We start from the raw sequence: 22,731 nt of genomic DNA on the forward strand, positions 1-22,731 counted from the left end.
CCAGGGACTGGGGACTACATAGAGTTACAATACTGTCCTCACACCCCAGGGACTGGGGACTACATAGAGTTACAATACTGTCCTCACACCCCAGGGACTGGGGACTACATAGAGTTACAATACTGTCCTCACACCCCAGGGACTGGGGACTACATAGAGTTACAATACTGTCCTCATACCCCAGGGACTGGGGACTACATAGAGTTACAATACTGTCCTCACACCCCAGGGACTGGGGACTACATAGAGTTACAATACTGTCCTCACACCCCAGGGACTGGGGACTACATAGAGTTACAATACTGTCCTCACACCCCAGGGACTGGGGACTACATAGAGTTACAATACTGTCCTCACACCCCAGGGACTGGGGACTACATAGAGTTACAATACTGTCCTCACACCCCAGGGACTGGGGACTACATAGAGTTACAATACTGTCCTCACACCCCAGGGACTGGGGACTACATACAGTTACAATACTGTCCTCACACCCCAGGGACTGGGGACTACATAGAGTTACAAAACTGTCCTCATACCCCAGGGACTGGGGACTACATAGAGTTACAATACTGTCCTCACACCCCAGGGACTGGGGACTACATAGAGTTACAATACTGTCCTCATACCCCAGGGACTGGGGACTACATAGAGTTACAATACTGTCCTCACACCCCAGGGACTGGGGACTACATAGAGTTACAATACTGTCCTTTCACCCCAGGGACTGGGGACTACATAGAGTTACAATACTGTCCTCATACCCCAGGGACTGGGGACTACATAGAGTTACAATACTGTCCTCATACCCCAGGGACTGGGTCTAAGGGGGTTACAATACTGTCCTTTCCCCTCATGGTTTGGGTAGTGTCTCGGATTACATTTCTTTCCATATAATTCTGGCCATTTGTATGTTTGATTCAAGACAAAGTGTGCCGGCAGGCTATTCTTCATGGGGGGTTTACACTGTGGTCACAACCGGATCCCAGCCTGTCCTCCCTTTGGGTTGTGTCTCTTGTCAGTCAGGCTGACCAGGGAAGGCCCAGTGGAGAAGTGAGGCAGTCGCTGAGGTTCAGAAACGTCCATATACACTTGTACTTCTTGAAGGAATGTTGGATAATGAGGAGCCGCAGAAACGCTGGCTTATTTCTGCCTCCCTATCCCAGAGGCTCTGAGGCCAAGTGTAGCCTCCTTAAAGCTACACTGAGATCAGCTAATTTAGATCAAACCCGGAATGGACGCTGACACCTGCCTGGCTCGGATAGTTCAGCGACTCAGTGCCCAAATCCAGTGAACCATCGGGAGCTCATTGTGTATTCATTCATTTATTTTCACATTTCAGGGGATCCCTGGATTAGGGCCCATTCGAAAACCCTTCCCTCAGTGAAAGGTGGAAGTCTCATCTCCAGCACTCACTGGCCATCGGAGAAAAGGTCCAAGCTAATCCCTCGGTTACTGAGATCATCTAAGTACAGTTGCAGGGAGAGAAAGGACACAACTGCTCAGCTTAGTAGGAGGCTTGTCGGAAAAGCATTGATCATCAGAGACAAGCAGCACAAAATACTCTGTCCCCCTGAGCCCTCTTCAATTCTGGCTGTGTCGATTCTTGAAGATCTGTGGTGGTTGGCGTTCGATATAATTGAAACCAAATGCACCTATGGTTGACAGGAACGGGATCACAGTCCCAGGCTCAAGTTGTCCCAGATGTAGAATGTAGGTGAAGGCTGGATAGATGAAGACACTGAGACACTTCTATCATTTTCCAGTCCCCAACTGCCCCTCTCACTTACCTGCATGACTTTTACAGATACTCAGTTCTGAGCAGAGGAGTCTTGGCTGGAATCGGGCTTCTATTGGTCGGTTGTCTCTCTGTCTCTCTCTGTTTGTTTGTCTCTCTTTATTCTCACTCTCTCTGTCACTCTCCATCTCTCTGTCTCTCTGGCATTCTCTGTCTGTCTCTATTTGTCTCTCTCTGTCTGTCACTTTCTGTCTCACTCTTTCTGTCTGCCTCTCTATGTCCCTTTCGCTCTTTCTCTATCTGTCTGTCCCTCTCTCTCTGTCTCTCTATCTCTCTCCCTTCACACCACAAGCTAACACTTGTCCCTCTGTTTCATTTCAGGAGCTGAATATGTGGAAGCCTCTGTCCCAGTGGTGGAAGAGGAGCTCAGTCTTCCTGAAGATGGACCTTCAATCAATCTGACTCTCACAAGCACCAGCTCAGGTATTGGCACCACGCGCACTTTAGAAGGTACGTTAGAGGAGGTATCTGCATGTAGTGACTCACCGGGCACAATTGCACAGGAGCTAGGGCAGGTGGGTAGGCTGCCACAGATGCCAGCTCACTAGAGAAGAGATTGCATACTAGCTCTACTGCAGAGAACTCAGATTCTGACTTTGAGGGCCCAGCTTACCGAAGAAGGCAGCTGGGCCCCTACCAGCAAATGCTGGGGTCACTGGGCAGCCTGCCAGTGAGTTTGAGCACAATGTTACAGAGCATGGAGGAGTCCAGCGCCAACTTGTGTCAAAGCTTTGCACTGAGCATGGAGATATTCTGTCCAGCATGGATTGAGTGGTCAGCTCCATCAACACCACAGTGGCGACCCTGCCATGGAGCCTCTCCTGTCAGCTCTCCAGCTGCCATGGAAGCTCAGACAGCTGCCACCTTGGCATTGAGAGCTAGTATTGTCATGGGCTTCCAGGGCATCACGTCAGTCCTGCACTCTGCTCTCGCACAGAACCGTAGGAGTGCTGAGGCCCAGCCCCAGAAGAGTGGCTTTGGCTCCATGGGAGAAGTACTTGCTGTGCTCTCTCAGGGCATGGCTGCCTCTCCATCACTCACTCCATTGGTGCCCTTGATAGTGCCACACAGCCAGCTGGGCCAGACTGACCCAGCCCACATCAAGATGCTGCTATCTGCAGCCGGGCTCTCTCGGCCCAGAGTTGCTTGAGGTCACCCACCATGGCCATCTGAAGTGTCCTCAATGGAAGCTCAGCAGCCTCCCACCTCCCACGGGGTAGACACTGGGGAAACACTTTGTAGGAGCCTAGGATAGGTAATCGAGCACACAAGACTGGCATTAATGGCTTGAACAAGGGTGAATTGTCATCATTCCTGCTGAGGATAACATACACTGGGACTATATTTGTTTGATAAATTAGTTTTTTGTCTGGATTTGGTGTTGGTGTTTATATTTGTAGTGAAGTGATTTCAAGACCCATGAAGCTGGACTGAATGAAGGCAATCGGATGCTGATAGTAAGGACGGTGGTGATAAGGCCTGTGGGATTGTTGGTGTACTGGCTGTTGCGTTTGCAAAGATAATCCAGAGGACGTAAGCAGAGCTCAGTTCATGTTGCTTTTTAATGGCTGATCCACACACAGACACTCTCAGGCAAAAGCAATCGAATACCTGTACACAATACAATGATAACAGCACTATCAAACTCCATGTGCTCAGGCCAAGGCAATCGAATACCTATCACCAATGTCAGACATAACATTTCCTCCCCCCTCACAGAATTTCAAACATGAAATGTGGTGACAAAGTCCTGTAGGTGACCAGGGCGAGAACGTGTATGAACAGGCCGAGGTGCGGACTGGTGAAGAGCAGGCCGAAGTGGGGACTGGTAGGAGCAGGCTGAGGCACAATATCTGCTTGAGGGTTGGCTGGCTGAGCCACATGTGCATCCCGCCACTCTGTAGGTAAGGCTTGGGGATTAGATCCATATAATCCCGCATTGGGGGTGCTGGCACCTTCCGAAGGCGGCTGGCATGCCACCGAGAGCCGTCAGTGAGGCAGAAAGTGGCTGGTCCAAGTTGGCGGCTGATTTGGAGAGGGGAGGACCAGAATGATGCCATCTTATTGTTGCGGTGAGGCCTGCGGACTCTGACCCAATCGGAGACTGAGATGTTGGGCGCCTTGACCCTCTTCGACTGGTCGAAGCGGAGTTTCATCTTCTCCTGCTGTCTAGCGACTGTGGCTTGAGCCGGTGGAGCGGGGCTCTGAGCTAGCGAGGGGCAGAGCCTGCCAAGGGGCAGCATGAGCTCACGGCCTAGCATGAGGGATGCGGGTGAGACCCCTGTAGTGGAATGCTGGGAGGCTCTGTAGTGCAGCAGTGTGTGGAGGAGGGCCTTGTCAAATGCACACCCCTGGGATAGGTGTGCTCTCAGGCCATTTTTCAGTGTCTGGTTAAAACGCTCCACCCCCCCATTTGACTTGGGGTGGTAGTACTGTGATGGATGCCCTTGCTCTCAAGGTAAGAGGAGAGTTCCGAAGAGACCATTTGGGGGCCATTGTCTGTGGTGATGGCCTTTGGATGCCCCCAGCGGGAGAAGAGGGACTCAAGGATATCAATGATGACCCGAGAGGTGACGGAGCCCACGGCAGTGACCTCTGGCCATTTTGAGTGCAGGTCATAGGTCACCACTAGGAACCGTTGATGGTGGGGGACACCATGGATCTCCCCGCAGACGTCCAGCTGCAGGTGCTCCCAGGGCTGAGAGGGCCAGGCAAGGGGTTGCAGGGGTGGAGGAGCTTGGTGGCCAGTCTTGCCACTTACAAGGCAGGCTGCACAGTCCTTGACCAGGGCCTCGATTTCCCTGTCGATACCCGGCCACCACACTAGGTCTCGGCATCGTTGTTTGAGCTTCACTATGCCCAAGTGGCCCTCATGCGCCATGGATAAAACACGCGCACGAAGTGCACTTGGGACCACAGTGCAGAGCCCACGTGCAACACAGGAGTCATTCCAGCAGGAGAGCTCGTCTTTAACTCTGGAGTAGGCAGACAGTTCCTCAGGCACCTTGCGAGGCCAGCCATCTCTGATGAAGGTGCACAGCTGGGAGAGGGCCGGATCCTGTTCAGAGGCCTCTTTGAGCTCCTGGAGAGAGACTGTGGTTTGGAGAGGCGTGTGCAGCATCTGGACGATATCCTGTTCCACATGGTCAGACCCGACGAGTGGGGCTGGGGCAGAGACAGTGCGGGAGAGCTGATCTGCAACAACATTGTCACGTCCTGGTGTGAACTGGAGACTGAAATTGTATTGGCGGAGGCGGTCAGACCAGCGGTGTAGACGCAGTGGTCTGTGGCCCGTGCCGGATGTCGACAGCAGGGCAGTGAGAGCCTGGTCATCGGTTCGCAGGGTGAAGGCATGGCCATACGTGTACAGGTGCCACCACTCACATGCCCAGATGCATGCCAGCGCCTCACGCTCGCCTACTGAATACTTCTGTTCAGTGGGGTAAGGGCTCGGGTGGCAAAGGCGATTGGTTTCTCCACTCCATTCTGTATCTGCGATAACACCACCCCCACAGCTGCAGCGGACGCGTCGCAGGTGACGAGGGTGGGGCTGGCGACGTCAAAGTGAGCCAAAACTGGAGGCGACGTGTGCTGCGATTTGAGGAGGTGAACAGCTTCCATACAGGCTTGTGACCACACCCAGGGCTCATCCTTTCGCAGGAGCTGGCGCAGTGGGGCTGTGGTGGCTGAGTACTGGGGCAAAAACTTCAGGTAGTACCCAGTCATGCCAAAGAAGGAGGCAACCTGTGCTGCAGAGCTGGGTTCTGGGATGCTGTGAATGGCATCCATGTTTGACTGGAGTGGGGATATACCATCAGCCGACAACCGAAACCCCACAAATTCGTTCTCTGAAACAGCAAAGACACACTTTTCGCCATTCAGTGTGAGTTTGTGTTTTGCTAGAGCTGTGAAAACTCTGTGAAGGCGTTTGTCGTGAGTGGAGGTCGAGGGCCCATGCACGACGATGTCATCCAGGTAGATGGCCACCCCAGGAATGCCCGCGAGCACAGAGGACATCACCTTTTGGAAGCAGCTGGGTGCAGAGCTAAGGCCAAATGGCATCCTGGTGTACCGAAAGACGCCAGCATGTGTCACAAAAGCAGTGAGGTCCCTGCTGCTGGGGTGGAGGGGAACCTGTAGATAGCCCTGTCGAAGTTCCAGTTTTGAGAACAGGATGGAACCATAGAACTGCGCTGTGAGTTCCTCTGATGTGGGCAGTGGATATTTGTCAGGGATTACGGCCATATTCACTGCTCGAAGATCGACACGGACGCGTAGACCACCTGACTTTTTCGTTGCGACCACCAGGTTGGAGACCCATGGGGAGGCATCAACTGGTTCGATGATGCCAGCTTCCAGTAGCTGCTTAGGTCAGCTGTGACCCCGTCACGGAGAGCAAGCGGGATGCAGCGCAGTGGCTGAATGACAGGGGTAACAGTGGAGTCAACCATGGGCTGGTGGGTGAAGGCAGTCAGGCAGCCCAGACTCTCGAAGAGTGCTGGCCATGTTTGGCGCCACGGTGAGGCAACGTGCAGAATCGCAGACCCGCCGGTGTCCAAGAGAGAAAAACCCAGGTCAGTGAAAAGATCCAGTCCCATCAGGTTAGCTCCTTGGCATGCCACATGAAAACAAAAATCTGGCAAAACTTTTGTTCCATAGCGTACAGTGAGGTTGACTGAGCCCACTAGTCCAATTTTTGAATTACCATACCCGCAAAGGGCAGTGGAGGGCGCAGAGAGTGGCAGGGAGCTGAAAAAGCGTTTGAATGTGTCCACATTCAGCAGTGAGACGCTGGCACTAGTATCCAACAACCGGGATGCACACATCATTCAGGTTAATTATGCATGACTTGAAAGCCACTACTGGCCCAGAGCTCACGTTGTGAATTATAGGCCAACTGCTTGAGGACTGAGAGTGTTCATCTGTAGCAACAGGTGCAGAGCGGCAGACCTTGGCAAAGTGATTTTGTTTCCCACAATTGCGACAGGCTTGGCCACGCGTGGGGCAATTCTGCGCTCTGGTAGCATGTGAACGAGATCCGCAGTTTCCACACTGTTGCTGCGGTAGTGCACGTTGCTGCCGTCGCGCGAGCATTACAGTGTCAGGGCTGTCGGGGCCGAGGGCGCCATCACTGGGTGTGTGTGCTAGTTTCGCTGCACATTCGGCTGCAGACTCCACTTGAAAGGCAATGTTAAATGTCTGTGACAACGACAGATCGTCAGACTCGAGTAACAGTCTTTCACGCACTCTCACGTTGTTGGTGTGCTCTATTAGTTGATCACGCACCATCTCATCTTGTAGCGCACCGAACTTGCACGAGCTAGCTAACCCCCTTAAATTAGCCACGTATTGATGCACCGACTCACCGGGAAGTTGGTGACGCTGTCTTAAAATGAATCGCCGCAGGAGGGCACTTTGTGGGGCAGAGAAGTGTGTACTTAACAGAGCCACAGCCACATCATACGTTTGAATTGAGTCTGCTGTGCATAATGTCCCAAGAACACGCTGGCCCTCCGCTCCCAAGCAATGGGATAACAGTGCCTTTTTCCGAGCCGTACTCACAGTTTCTAGTCCAAGAGCAATGAGGTAGGTTTCAAAGGACTGTAACCAGCAAACCCATGGGATCGGGGGCTCACCTGGTAGTGCAAGGAAGGGAGGAGGTGGTGGAAGAGAGATTTCAGCCATCCTCGTCACCAAATGTTGCGTTTGCAAAGATAATCCAGAGGACGTAAGCAGAGCTCAGTTCATGTTGCTTTTTAATGGCTGATCCACACACAGACACTCTCAGGCAAAAGCAATCGAATACCTGTACACAATACAATGATAACAGCACTATCAAACTCCATGTGCTCAGGCCAAGGCAATCGAGTATCTATCACCAATGTCAGACATAACACTGGCGATAGGAGTGATGATTTAGGTGAAGTGCTCTCCGATGTGCTCTGTCAGTTTGGGTCACTGGTGGTCGGTGCCTCTCCTCCTCCTGCTGCTGCACATCTTGTGACAGAGTATGTATGTCTGCCTCTCTTTCTCTCTCTGTCTCTCTCTCTCTGTCGCTGTATCTCTTTGTCTCTTTCTATCTCCTCTCCCTCTGTCTCTCTCTCTGTCTCACTTTCTCAGTCTGTCTCTCACTCTCTGTCTTTCTCTCTTCCTGTCTCTCTATCACTCTGTCTTTCTATCTCCATCTCTCTCTCACTCTGACACACTCTCACTGTCTCTCTCAATCTTTCTGCCTCTCTATCTTTCTCTGTCTCTCTGTATTTCTATCACTGTCTCTCTCTCTCGCTGTCTCTGTGCCTCCCTTTGTCCCTCTTTCTCTCTCTGTACCTCTCTCTGACTCTCTCTCACTGTCTGTCTGTCCGTCCGTCTGTCTGTCTCACTGTCTCTCTGTCTCCCTCCCCCTCTGTCTATCTCATTCTATGTCTATCTCTCTGTCTCCCTCTCTGTCTCTGTCTCTCTAGCTCTCTGTCTCTATCTCTGTCTCTCTGTCTCTCGCTGTATCTCCTTATTTCTGTCTGTCTCTCTCTCTGGCACTCTCTCTATCTTTCTTTCTTGATCGCTGTCTCGCTCTCTCTCTGTGTCTATCTCACTCTGTCTCTCTCCCTCTCTGTCTCTCTTTGTCTCTCTCTCTGTCTCTCTCCCTCTCTCTGTCTCTCTCTGTGTCTCTCTCTGCCTCTCCCTCTATCTCTCTCCCTCTCTCTGTCTTTCGTTCACTTTCAGTCTCTGTCTCTCGGTGTCTCTCCCTCTCAGTCTCTCTCTCTCTTTCTCTCACTGTCACTGCCTCTCTCTGTCTTTGTCTCTCACTGTCTCTGTCTCTCTCTGTCTTTGTCTCTTACTGTCTCTGTCTCTCTCTGTCTTTGTCTCTTACTGTCTCTGTCTCTCTCTGTCTTTGTCTCCCACTGTCTCTGTCTCTCTCTGTCTTTGTCTCTTACTGTCTCTGTCTCTCTCTGTCTTTGTCTCTCACTGTCTCTGTCTCTCTCTCTCAGTCTCTGTCTCTCTCTGCCACTCCCTCTCAGTCTTTCTCTCTCTGTCTCTCACTGTCTCTATCTCTCGGTGTCTCTGTCTTTGTCTCTCTCTCTCGCTGTCTCTCTCTGTCTCTGTCTCTTTCTTTCTCTCTTTCACTGTCTCTATCTCTCTCTGCCACTCCCTCTCAGTCTCTGTCTCTCTGTGTCTCTCCCTCTCAGTCTCTCTCTCTCTGTTTCTCTCTCTGCTTCTTACTCTCTGTCTCTCTCTGTTTCTCTGTCCCTCTCTCTCTGTCTCTTTCTGTGTCTCACTCTGTCTCTCTCTCTCTCTCTCTCTCTGTCTCTCGGTGTCTCTGTCTCTCACTGTCTGTCTCTCTCTGTCTCTCCCTCTCAGTCTCTTTCTCTCTCTGTCTCTCCCTCTCAGTCTCGGTCTCTCGATGTCTCTCCCTCTCAGTCTCTCTCTCTCTGTCTCTCAGTCCCTCTCTCAGTCCCTCTCTCTGTCTCACTCTGTCTCTCTCTCTCTGTCTCTCACTGTCTCTGTCTCTCACTGTCTCTGTCTCTCTCCCTGTCTCTCCCTTTCAGTCTCTGTCTCTCGATGTCTCTCCCTCTCAGTCTCTCTCAGTCTCTCTCTCTCTGTCTCACTCTGTCTCACTCTGTCTCTCTCTCTCTGTCTCACTCTGTCTCTCTCTCTCCCTCTGTCTCACTTTCCCTCTCTCTTTGTCCCGAAGTATTATAGCCCGGGAAGGTAAGGAAGGAATTGTGGGAAAATGGTCCACGATTGGGGGAGGGGGGGAAGCCCGCGCCTGGGGAGGTTTGAGGTATCCTTGTCGGATAAAGAGGGGCACTCCTGCTCCTCCAGGCCGACAAGGAATCTGTAAAAGTTTAAAACTAAGATTTACTGGGCCTCATGTGGCCAGGATCCTCGCTGTTCCCAGCTTTAGCTGGTGTGTTTGTGACCATGTGGGCCATAGTCGGGCCCAAGGTTAAAATGGCGTGCACGTTCCGATAACATCATCGGGGTCAATGTTCCCCGTAATTTTTTTTGGGTGCGCAGCTCCATTAAGGGGCTGTGCGGGCCATTCACAGTTTTGCACATGTTCAAAATTTAACATTGAAAAAGCTGGTCCCAGATTGGTCAGGCAGAGAGCTGCGTGGCTGCACAGCTTAGAGGGAACGTTGATCGGGGTGCAACTTTGCTATTTAAACTAGGCCCCCGCTCCTCTGGGCTAGGTGATCTTCCGGTGCCTGATTTCAGGCGAGTTACAGGGGTGGGGTGGGAAAGAATCAGGAATGCAGTGCGAAATCTCACCACCATCTGAACGGGTCAGTCGTGGCTCAGTTGGTGGCACTCTCACCTCTGAGTCTGAATGTTGTGGGTTCAAGTCCCACACCACAGACTTGAGCCCCAAGATCTAGGCTGTCACTCCAGTGCAATACTGAGGGAGTGCCACACTGTCAGAGGTGCCATTGTTTGGATGAAACATTAAACCGAAGCCCCGCCTGCTCTCTCAGGTGAACGTAAAAGATCCCATGGCACTATATTGAAGAAGAGCAAGGTGTTTCTGGTGTCCTGGCCAATATTTATTCCTCAATCAACATCAGTAAAACAGATTATCTGGTCATTATTACATTGCTGTTTGTGGAAGCATGCTGTGTACAAATTGGCTGCTGCGTTTCCTACCTTACAACAGTGACTACACTTCAAAAGTACTCATTGGCTGCAAAGCGCTTTGGGACGTCCTGAGGTCATGAAAGGCGCTATATAAATGCAAGTCTTTCTTTTTCTTTTAACTCCTGCCGCCAGCCATACCATTAGCGCCAGGCGGGGGAGGGGTTAAAATAACCCCCTGTGAGTCTAACACAGGCAGCTCGATGAGACGGACACATCACCCAGTGAAACAGAAGATGATGTGCGGCCTGTGTGTTTACAAAGATCACCAGTTGGCAAAGTGTCCTGAATTCTCCCTCGTGAAGCTATTCCAAGTTAACAAAGAGCAGCAATAAACAGCAAAACAATCGATGGAGAAATTCTCACTCCACTGGCAACTTTACAGAAACCAAATATTTCTTCCTCAATAATTTCCAGGTTTGAGTAACAGGTGGGACAGCAGTCACACAGCCTGTCACTTGTACCCTAACTGGCTGGCTCTCTTACAACAGGATGTGAGTTACATGGAAAGATTTTATGAAAAGCAGCTGATAGTACAACAGATAAAGACCCATCACCACCTAAGCAGGGCTCTACTCCATATCAAAATCTGTCCACTCAAATTCCCACGAGCTTTGCTTAACACTTTCCACATGCTCCCACTATGAACCCTTCATATTGTAGTGTAGAAATAACTGCTGGTTAATCAAATAAATTCTTAACTCACTGACAGCACAGGGATGGTGTATTGATTTCTTTGTGGGTTCAATGACGAGACATTTATGAAAGAGAATGTCTTTTAATCTAAAGCTTGTTCAACTCTTTTAACAGCATTTACAGGAGACATCATGCTAGTGATGCATCCAGAACGAAACTGAAACTAAACTCAACTCTTTGTCTCTCACATGACCTCTGCTGGTCAGGCATAAGTAATCAATACATGCAAACATGCTGGTAAGGCATCATAATCAAACAGGCAAATAACATCACTATTTGCTGATATCATTACAGATGGCACAGCCAGACATAATGAAGTTGAACTCCTTTCAACTTTTCTGTCTCCAGACTAACATAGGGACAGGAGGGTGTGACTGTGACTCAGACAGGTAAGGTGACCCCAGGTGCAGTGCTGGAAGTGCCTCGGCCTTTGCCCTTATCCAACAGGTATGAGGTTCTTACTGCCTGTGTGGATGAAGGCAAAGTCTGCAAGGTGGACAAGCCAACTGACAATGGCATTGTGGTACAGGAGGCCATTCAAATGGGGGTGGGATGAAAAGGAATGTTCTAGTGCTAGGGGACAGTATAGTCAGGGGGATAGATACTGTTCTCTGCAGCCGCGACCAGGACTTCTGAAGGCTGTGTTGCCTGCTCGGTGCCAGGGTTAAGAATATCTCCTCGCGGCTGGAGAAGAACTTGGAGTGGGAGGGGGAGGATCCAGTTGTCATGGTCCATGTAGGAACCAACAACATAGGTAGAACTAGGAATGAGGTTCTGCTGAGAGAGTTTGAAGAGCTAGGGTCCAAATTAAAACACAAAACCTCAACAGTAATAATCTCTGGATTGTTACCTGAGCCACATGCAAATTGGCGTAGGACCAAGCAGATTAGAAGGTTAAATACGTGGCTGAAAGATTGGTATGTCAAGGCTGTAGAGAAGAGTAGTGATTTGAGTAAAAATAAGCAGAGTGGGTCAGGAAGGGACAGAGAGCTTAACAATGGTAATAAGGCATCAGTGGCTAAGGTGACATCAGGAAAACAGAAAAAAGTTAAAGCTAAAGGCATTGGCCTCGATTTTCATCGGTCTGTGAGGCGGGCTTTTAGGTGTGCGGGGGGTTAAAATCACAAAACCTGGGGGTCGCGAAACCCCCCGCCTGGTTCCCGCCTCCACGCCATTTTAACCGAGGTGTGTCTGATTGACCTGAATCAGTCCCGCCTGCAACAGGCGGGACTGGTCTTTAGGGACCTTAAACAGCACTGATTGGCCTTTATAATCCCATTTTAACAGGCCCTTGCCTGTTTAACCCTTTTCCCACGTAAAATATGCCTGGTGGGGATGACGCCTGTGAAACCTGGCGTGAGCACTATTGGCTTGCTGACTATCAGCTGCAGGTCCAACATTAAAGAGGATATTTGATCAGTCATCATTTGCAGGTGGCAGGACTTTGTTGTCTCAGGTCTGGGGGAACTTTTAGAAGGCATAACCACAGCTGTGGAAGTTTGGAGCCTGACACCCATCTCCAGTGTGACCTCCTGCGAGACCCCTCTCGCCACCGTCACTCAGCGCTTCCTCAACTGAGGCAGCTACCAGAAGCATGGGAGGCCTTTTTTTCCTTCCTCTCTTGGCATTTGAGGACCTCCAGCCCCATTCGCGAAATGACACACGCCACAACTGCAGAAGTTGCCATCAGAATTTTTATGAAAAACACACAACTGATGGCATTTCCACAAAATACACAGCATTTCACCCAAGTGACTACCCTTGTTTTTTTTTATTCATTGATGGGATGTGGGCGTCGTTGGCTGGCTAGGCCTGCATTTAGTGCCCATCCCTAATTGCCCTTGAGAAGATGGTGGTGAGCCGCCTTCTTGAACCGCTGCAGTCCATATGGTGTAGGTACACCCACAATGCTGTTAGGCAGGGAGCTCCAGGATTTTGGCCCAGCGACAGTGAAGGAACGGTGATACAGGTCCAAGTCAGGATGGTGTGTGGCTTAGAGGGGAACTTGTAGGTGGTGATGTTCCCATGCGTCTGCTGCCCTTGTCCTTCTAAGTGGTAGAGGTCGTGGGTTTGGAAGGTGCTGTTGAAGGAGCTTTGGCGAGTTGCTGCAGTGCATCTTGTAGATGGTACACACTGCAGCCACAGTGCGCCGGTGGTGGAGGGAGTGAATGTTGAAGGTGGATGGAGTGCCAATCAAGCGGGCTGCTTTATCCTGAATGGTGTCGAGCTTCTTGAGTGTTGTTGGAGCTGCACTCATCCAGGCAAGTGGAGAGTATTCCATCACACTCCTGACTTGTGCCTTGTAGATGGTGGAAAGGCTTTGGGGAGTCAGGAGGTGAGACACTCGCCGCAGAATTCCCAGCCTCTGGCCTGCTCTTGTAGCCACAGTATTTATATGGCTGGTCCAGTTCAGTTTCTGATCAATGGTAACCCCCAGGATTTTGATAGTGGGGGATTCAGCGATGGTAATGCCATTGAATGTCAAGGGGAGATGGGTAGAGTCTCGCTTGTTGGAGATGGTCATTGCCTGGCACTTGTGTGGTGCGAATGTTACTTGCCACTTGTCAGCCCAAGTCTGAATGTTGTCCAGGTCTTGCTGCATATGGACACGGCCTGCGTCATTATCTGACGAGTCTCGAATGGTGCTAAACAGTGTGCAATCATCAGCGAACATCCCCACTTCTGACCTTATGATGGAGGGAAGGTCATTGATGAAACAGCTGAAGATGGTTGGGCCTAGGACACTGCCCTGAGGAACTCCTGCAGTGATGTCATGTGATTGAGATGAATGACCTCCAACAACCACAGCCAACTTCCTTTGTGCTAGGTATGATTCCAACCAATGGCGAGTTTTCCCCTTGATTCCCATTGACTTCAGTTTTGCTAGGGCTCCTTGATGCCACACTCGATCAAATGCTGCCTTGATATCAAGGGCAGTCACTCTCACCTCACCTCTTGAGTTCAGCTCTTTTGTCCATGTTTGGACCAAGGCTGTAATGAGGTCAGGAGCTGAGTGGCCCTGGCAGAACCCAAACTGGGCGTCAGTTAGCAGGTTATTGCTGAGTAAGTGCCGCTTGATAGCACTGTCGACGACACCGTCCATCACTTTGCTGATGATTGAGAGTAGACTGATTGGACGGTAATTGGCCAGGTCGGATTTGTCCTGCTTTTTGTAGACAGGACATACTTGGACAATTTTCCACATTGCCGGGTAGATGCCAGTGTTGTAGCTGTACTGGAACAGCTTGGCTAGGGCTGCAGCTAGTTCTGGAGCACAAGTCTTCAGTACTATTGCCGGAATGTTGTCAGGACCCATAGCCTTTGCAGTATCCAGTGTCTTCAGCCATTTCTTGACATCACGTGGAGTGAATTGAATGGGCTGAAGACTGGCATCTGTGATGCTGGGGACCTCAGGAGGAGGCCGAGATGGATCATCCACTCGGCACTTCTGGCTGAAGATAGTTGCAAATGCTTCAGCCTTGTCTTTTGCCCTCACGTGCTAGGCTCCACCATCATTGAGGATGGGGATATTTCGTGGCTATTTGTGGTTTATTTTCCTCTTACGCATGCGCCTACGTAGTGGTTCCCCTGTGGCTTCAGCAGATGTGGAGGCCCATTTGCTCACTTTCCTGCTGTGGTAAACCACTGTATTGTATATTGCCACCTCTGGGTGGCGCTGTGTATGGAGGCATGCCTCAGCTGACTCCACCCACCACTGTGTGGGTTTCGTTCAGACTTGTTCAGTCACTCACGAAGAAGCATGGTCTCTTCTTAGCTAATAAAAGCCTTATTCATCTCTTCTTTCGACTCATCATCTCTTCTTCGACTCATCACCTTTTATGAAGTAATTGATAAGCGTATCAATTTTATTAGCTAAAAGTTAAATGGCGACACCTGAGGAGCAACAACAGCAACGGATACAGCAGACATTGCTGAGAGCCCTCAGACCACCACGCCTGGACCTCGACCCTCAAGATGTGGGTGCATCAGCCAAGTTTGAACACTGGCTGAGCTGCTTTGAATCCTTCCTCGCAATCTCACAGGTTACAGAGGAGGATCACAAACTGAAAATTTTGACCGCCCAGGTGAGCCATCAAGTATATATGCTAATCCGGGACTCTAATACGTACGTGGCGGCCCTCGAGCTACTAAAAGGGCAATATACGCGCCCAGTGAACACAATTTACGCCCGACACCTCTTGGGATCCCGCAGGCAGCAACCGGGAGAATCGGTAGGGGCATTTGCACGGGCGCTACTGGCACTCTGCAGAGACTGCGATTGTAAAGCGGTAACGGCTGTGGAGCACGCGCAGGGACTCGCCTGTGATGCCTTCGTCAGGGGCCTCCAGTCAGACCACACCCGGCAGAGACTGCTAGAAAGCAAGGAACCCGACCTGAAGACGGCCATTGCCCTTGCGCTCTCGTTAGAGGAGGCCCACCGAAACCTCGAGGCATACCCCCGTAACGGCGCCGAGACATGGCAATCGAAACCGTGGGACACGGGACCGCCGCCCCCGGCACCAACCGCTGCAGCGACCCAACCGAGACAGCAGCCTCCGGTAAGAACTGCTTCGATGCCCAGTAACCAGGCCCAAAAATGCTATTTCTGTGGCCAGTTAAAACATCCCAGAGCGCACTGCCCAGCTAAGACAGCTACCTGCTCGGGCTGCGGGAAGAAAGGCCATTACGCTAACGCCTGCAAGGGGAAGCCAGCCAGCAGCACAGCGTGCGGGCCGTGGGAGCAGCCATCTTATCCGCCATTTTGTGTACCCCCGGCCGCATGGCATCCGCCGCCATCGTATCCAACGCACTCAACCGCCATTTCGTCACCGGAACCGACCACCGTCTCGGCGGATGACTATAGTGACTCACTAAGCCACATACTGGCCTCCGTGACGCTGGATCAAGCCCTCCCTCACCATCTATCCAGCTCCATGATGGATATCGCGGTAAACGGCCGCGCCACCAGTTGCCTGATCGACAGCGGGAGCACAGAGAGTTTCGTCCACCCCGACACGGTACGTAGCCACTCCCTCACGATTCTGCCAACGCACCATCGCATTTCTATGGCGTCCAAGTCCCAGTCAATGGACATCAGCGGCTACTGTGTGGTGACCCTGTCAGTAGGGGGCACTGAATATCAAAAATTTAAACTGCTAGTCCTGCCCCGTCTTTGCGCTGCCGTCCTGCTAGGGTTGGATTTTCAGTGCCACCTTAAGAGTGTCACACTAGCATACGGTGGACCCCTCCCCCCACTCACAGTCTGCAACCAACAACTTTTAAATCGCCCGCTGCAAACCACCTGCAGCCTTTCCACATTAAAAGTCCCCCCCCCTCCCCTGTTCGCTAACCTCACCCGCGACTGTAAACCCATCGCTACCAAAAGCAGGCGGTACAGTGCCGGGGACAGAGCTTTTATCAGCTCCGAGGTGGAGCGGCTCTTGAAGGAGGGCATTATCGAAGGTAGCACTAGCCCCTGGCGAGCCCAGGTTGTAGTCGTTAAAACCACTGCAAAACGCCGCATGGTAATCGACTACAGCCAAACCATAAACCGGTACACCCAGCTGGACGCGTACCCCCTCCCTCGCATATCTGATATGGTCAATCAGATTGCGCAATACAAAGTATTCTCCACCATCGACCTTAAGTCAGCGTACCACCAGCTGCCCATCCGCCATGAGGACCGCCAGTATACTGCCTTCGAGGCAAACGGCCGCCTCTACCACTTCCTTAGGGTCCCCTTCGGCGTCACCAACGGGGTTTCGGTCTTCCAAAGGGAGATGGACCGAATGGTTGACCAGAACGCGCTGCGGGCAACCTTCCCCTATTTGGATAACGTCACCATCTGCGGCCACGACCAGCAGGACCACGACGTTAATCTAGCAAATTTCCTCCGTACGGCCCAACGGCTGAACCTAACGTACAATAAGGAAAAATGTATGTTTCACACCAAGCGCCTGGCCATCCTCGGCTGCGTGGTGGAGAACGGAGTCATCGGGCCCGACCCCGACAGAATGCGCCCCCTAATGGAGCTACCCCTTCCCCACTGCCAAAAAGCACTGAAGAGATGCCTGGGGTTTTTCTCCTACTACGCCCAGTGGGTGCCCCTCTATGCAGACAAAGCCAGGCCCCTCATCAAAGCCACCTCCTTCCCCCTGACACCAGAGGCGTGTGCAGCCTTCACTCTTATCAAGAACGATATCGCGAAGGCCGCAATGCACGCGGTGGATGAGTCCATCCCCTTCCAAGTGGAGAGCGATGCCTCCGACTTCGCCCTAGCCGCGACCCTTAACCAGGCGGGCAGACCCGTGGCCTTTTTCTCAAGGACCCTCCAGGGCCCCGAGACGAGACACTCCTCCGTCGAAAAGGAGGCCCAGGCTATTGTAGAAGCGGTGCGTCACTGGAGGCATTACCTGGCCGGGAAACGATTTACCCTGCTCACTGACCAGCGTTCAGTAGCTTTTATGTTTAATAATAAGCAGAGGGGTAAAATCAAGAACGACAAGATCTTGAGGTGGAGAATCGAACTCTCCACCTACAATTATGATATCTTGTATCGGCCAGGGAAACTCAATGAGCCCCCAGATGCCCTATCACGTGGTACATGCGCCAACGCGCAGAGTGATAGGCTGCAGTCCCTCCACAATGACCTCTGCCACCCGGGGGTCACCAGGTTTTTCCATTTTATCAAATCCCGTAACCTGCCCTACTCCATCGAGGAGGTCAGGACCATGACCAAGAGCTGCCAAATCTGCGCCGAGTGCAAACCGCACTTCTATAGGCCGGACAGAGCAAGCCTGATCAAGGCCACCCGCCCCTTCGAACGCCTGAGCGTCGATTTTAAAGGGCCCCTCCCCTCCGCTGACCGCAATGTGTACTTCCTCAACATAGTTGATGAGTACTCCCGTTTCCCCTTTGCCATCCCTTGCCCAGACATGACCAGTACCACGGTCATCAAGTGTCTGAATGACATCTTCGCTCTGTTCGGGTTCCCCAGCTATATACATAGCGACAGGGGCTCATCGTTCATGAGCGACGAACTTCGGCAGTACCTGCTAACAAGAGGTATCGCCACGAGCAGGACCACCAGTTACAACCCCCGGGGGAACGGCCAGGTGGAAAGGGAGAACGCGACGGTTTGGAAGGCAGTCCTCTTAGCACTAAAATCTAAGGGCCTTCCGACCTCCCGCTGGCAGGAGGTCCTCCCTGCAGCGCTTCACTCCATTCGGTCACTGCTTTGTACTGCCACTAATGCGACCCCTCATGAGAAAATGTTCGTTTTCCCACGGAAGTCTACATCGGGAACCTCGCTACCGGCATGGTTGACTTCTCCTGGGCCCGTCCTACTGCGGAGGCACGTGAGGACGCATAAAACGGACCCCCTGGTCGAGCGGGTGCACCTCCTACACGCCAACCCCCAGTATGCCTGGGTGACATACCCAGACGGGCGGGAGGACACGGTCTCCATACGAGATCTCGCACCCTCGGGTACCCCTGAATTACCACCGTTATCCCCCTTACCACCGTTATCCCCCTTACCACTGTTATCCCCCACCACCCCTCCCAACCCAACCCCTGCAGACGGCATGCCAAAGCCCCAGGAATCTTCGCCAACCACCCAGACACCAGGCCCGACGTCGGATGCTGCAACACCACCGCCGCCACCACGACGATCAGGACGTCAGACAAGGCCTCCTGATAGACTTAACTTGTAGTACCCTTCACCCCGCCGGACTTCACATTAAACAAGGGGTGAATGTGGTAAACCACTGTATTGTATATTGCCACCTCTGGGTGGCGCTGTGTATGGAGGCATGCCTCAGCTGACTCCACCCACCACTGTGTGGGTTTCGTTCAGACTTGTTCAGTCACTCACGAAGAAGCATGGTCTCTTCTTAGCTAATAAAAGCCTTATTCATCTCTTCTTTCGACTCATCATCTCTTCTTCGACTCATCACCTTTTATGAAGTAATTGATAAGCGTATCACCTGCTGCTCCTGTCTCGATACCTTTGGCGGGTGTCCTCTGGGATGGCGAGCCTGTGAGGGCTCGCCAGCAGCCTACTGCTCCTGCGGCTGTGCAGGGGTTGAGACCTCTATCTCCGTTGGGTGTGTACTCCGGCGGGGCTCTGACCGAGGGCTCTGCAGTAGCATGGAAGTGCGGGCGCTTGGAGAGGAGCCCCCACTTCCTTGAGGTCTGCCACCAACCTCCCTCTCATGGGTCAGGTCCCCCTCAGTGCCTGCAAGTGGCTTGAGAGCAGCTTGCTGCACATCAGGGGGGCCATGGGGACCCGTATCTGCAATGGCAGTCCTACTCAGAAGGACTTCCATGAAGGCCTGTTTTCTCTGTTCAATAGATGCCCATCGCTCCTCAAGAGATGTCATTCTATTCTGAACACTCACCATGTTTTCCATACCCTGGCGACTAACCTCCTTCATGGCCGTAGCCCTCCTCTCCTCTACTGTAGCCAGCCTTACCACGGAGGCAGCAATCATTTCCACGTAGGTAGCCATCCTTTCCATGTTGATGAGTTCATGCGCCAATGACTCCACAAAGGCTCTGCTCATGTTCGCAATGGACTCCTCCATTCGCTCCACACTCGCAGCGACTCTAGAGACAAAACCTGCCAGAGACTCCTGCATCTGTGCCTGGAGGTCCATCACCTCTGATCTTACGGATGGACCCAGAGGCAGAGGGTCGACATGCAGCTGAGCCGAGCTGGCAGAGTCCTGCACCCTCCGATGAGGACTCTCCACTGCTGTGCCTGTCTCCACAATCTGCTGATGCTCACTTGTGAGCTGTGATACACCAGGTGACAACTCTACTCTATGTCCCGAAGGTCCCACTGAGGTGTAAGTGTCTGCGCTGGTGCTGGGTGCGCTTATTTCTGATGACGCTGCGCCCTCAGAGGTTGCAGATTCCTCTGAGGAGTCTGGCTGCTCAGGCTCTTCCTCCTGCACTGTGGGGACGGGGGCTCTCGATGGTCCTGTGGGGGAGTCAAGGAAAAAGTTAGAGATGTGATGCCAAGGTTACATGCACATTGCATTTTGCAGATGATCATAAGTCCATATGATGTAGCTTCAGAATCATTATCAGCGACTCATGCAATGCCAATGAGAGAGATGGAAAACCATTCTGTCACCAGCTTGCGGGGATGCTCCTGCCTGTCCTTCCCCAACATCCACATCTCGGTCAGCCCCGGCAATCTCCAGGATGCCTTCCTCCCAGGGGGTGAGCTGGGCTAATAAGGGCGACCCTCCTCCTGTCCTGGCTCGCTCTCTCCTGTTGTGAGCTCTCTTTTCCTGCAATGAGGGAGACAAGTGGAGGTTGAGTGAGAATGAAGGAGTGAGTGCAGAGATTGCATAGCATAGATACTTAGAAGGAGACAATGATGGAGTCAGGTTGCAATACCAAGGGCCCTCCCTGTGTGTTGTCAGTTGTGTTCAAAGCATCAGAGTGTGAGGGTTGCATGGTGGCATAGTTCTGTGAATGTGAGCATAGAGAGAGAGGGAATGGGTAAGGGTGCATGGATGTGTGTGTCTAGTGGGATGTGCAGGAAGAGATTGCTAAAGCTGAGTGCTGGTGAGGAAAGGCAATGGGGATCAGATTGAGGGTGATGGAAACATCATACAGTACTTACTTTTCCAGTGCGAAGAAGGTCATAAAATCTTTTCCTGCACTGCAACCACATTCTTCGTGTAAGCCCCAAGCAGTTGACTTGACCTGCCACCTGTAGCCACACAGCCTTGGTCTGGCTGGGAGGCCTCTTCCTCCCTGAAGAAGGGAAGAGGACCTCCCTGTGGGCCCTAGCACCATCCAGCAATGCCTGTAGTGAAGCCTCATCAAATTTGGGGGCAGATCTGGCCCTCCCGCTGGCCGTTCCTCCTGCAGGCTCCAGTGCCATCTTAATGTTGAAGGTTGGAAGCCTGCAGAGGAATCAAGGTTTGCTGCGAACCTTAAAAGCAGCAGCAATGATGACGTCATATTCTGCGACTTTCTGACTGGGAATACTCAATTGCCAAGTCTTCCCACACGCTGGAAATCAATTGGCCAATTGTGTTAAATTTGCATCAATCTCACAGACCCATTTACAATCGTGTCGGAATCACTAAATTCGGGGAAACCGCCAATTCCCCGCACCTGAACTAAAATCGACCCCATTATATCTGAATGCATGAAACATTCACAACAAAATAGATGAATTAATAGCACAGATAGAAATAAATTGGTTTGATTTAATCGCCATTATGGAGACATGGTTACAGAGTGACCGAGGTTGTGAACTAAATATTGAAGGATAGTTGACTTTTACAAGAGATAGGCAGAATGGAAGAGGAAAGGGAGTAGCCCGGATATTAAAGGACTGGATAAACATAGTAGCGAGAAAGGAACTTTGCTCAGAAAAACAAGGGTGGAGCTAAGAAACAACAAGGGGTAGAAAACACTGGTGGGAGTAGTTTACATGCCCCCTCACAGTAGTTGCAGTGTCGGGCACAGTATAAATCAGGAAATTACACGCGCATGTAACAAGGGTACTGCGGTAATAATGGGGGACATTCATTTTTATATAGACTGGGCAAACCAAATTTGCAGTAATAATGCAGAGGACGAGTTCATGGAATGCATTCGGAATAGTTTTCTAGATCAGTATGTCGAGGAACCAACAAGGGAACAGATTATTTTAGATCTAGTATTGTGCAATGAGACAGGCTTAATTAATAACCTTGTAGTAAAGGAACCTCTGGGGTATAGTGATCATAATACGATAGAATTTTATATTGAGTTTGAGAGTGACTTAGTTAAGTCCGAAACTAGGGTCTTAAATCCGAACAAAGCAAACTACATAGGTATGAGAGGCGAGTTGGCATAGGAAAATTGGGAAACTAGATTAAAAGATATAACAGTAGATAAGCAATGACAAACATTTAAACAAATAATTCATAATTCACAATGAATATACATTCTCTGAAGGAATAAAAATCTCATGGGAAAATAGAATGAGATTAAACTAGGAAGAGACATAAAAACAGAATGTAAAAGCTTATATAACTATGTAAAAAGGAAGAGATTAGTGAAAGTAAACATGGGTCCCTTATAGGCAGAGATGGGAGAAATTATAATGGGGTGTAAGGAAATGGCAGGGATATTAAACAAATACGTTGGGCTGGATTTTCATTCATAAGTCGGGAAGGAGGCGGGACTACAACTTTCGGGTTGCAGTCCCGCCTCCATCGAGATGCAGCCAATCCACGTGATTTTCACTTGATTGACCTTGTTGAGCCCGCTGGGCGGGCTCAGCAGGCCAATTAAGGGCCACCTGGCAACAGGTGACGTCACAGACTGAAATTTCATCTGTCAAGACGTGTTGACAGATGAAATATCAGTGTTACACAGCTGTTTGAAGCTGTCAAACACTGACAGTCTTACTTCTAACCTGAGTCCTTCTACGCAGACTCAGTTAGAAATCTCGCCGGCACTGAAAGCTACAGGCCGTCACTTTTGACAGATCGCAGCCATTCTGCTTTCTGTGCCGGCTGAATGATGGACTCCCGAAACCTAGAGGAAGGAAGGCTGTAAAGGTAAGTACAGGTAATTTAAACTTCTTT

The 22,731-nt window shown here is 51.2% G+C and overlaps 1 protein-coding gene across 1 annotated transcript in view; it reads left to right on the forward strand.

The window, feature by feature from the left end:
- Positions 1–22,731, forward strand: part of LOC147105786 (uncharacterized) — a 243,709-nt gene that overhangs the window by 61,113 nt on the left and 159,865 nt on the right. Inside the window, exon 4 of the mRNA XM_086010943.1 lies at positions 2,120–2,248. Within this exon, the coding sequence (XP_085867069.1) occupies positions 2,120–2,248 (129 nt within the window). The remainder of the gene's footprint in view (positions 1–2,119; positions 2,249–22,731) is intronic.

This window comes from Somniosus microcephalus, chromosome 17 (assembly GCF_052327205.1).
Source record: "Somniosus microcephalus isolate GS21.2 chromosome 17, FLI_Smic_1.0, whole genome shotgun sequence".
Taxonomy (NCBI): Eukaryota; Metazoa; Chordata; class Chondrichthyes; order Squaliformes; family Somniosidae; genus Somniosus; species Somniosus microcephalus.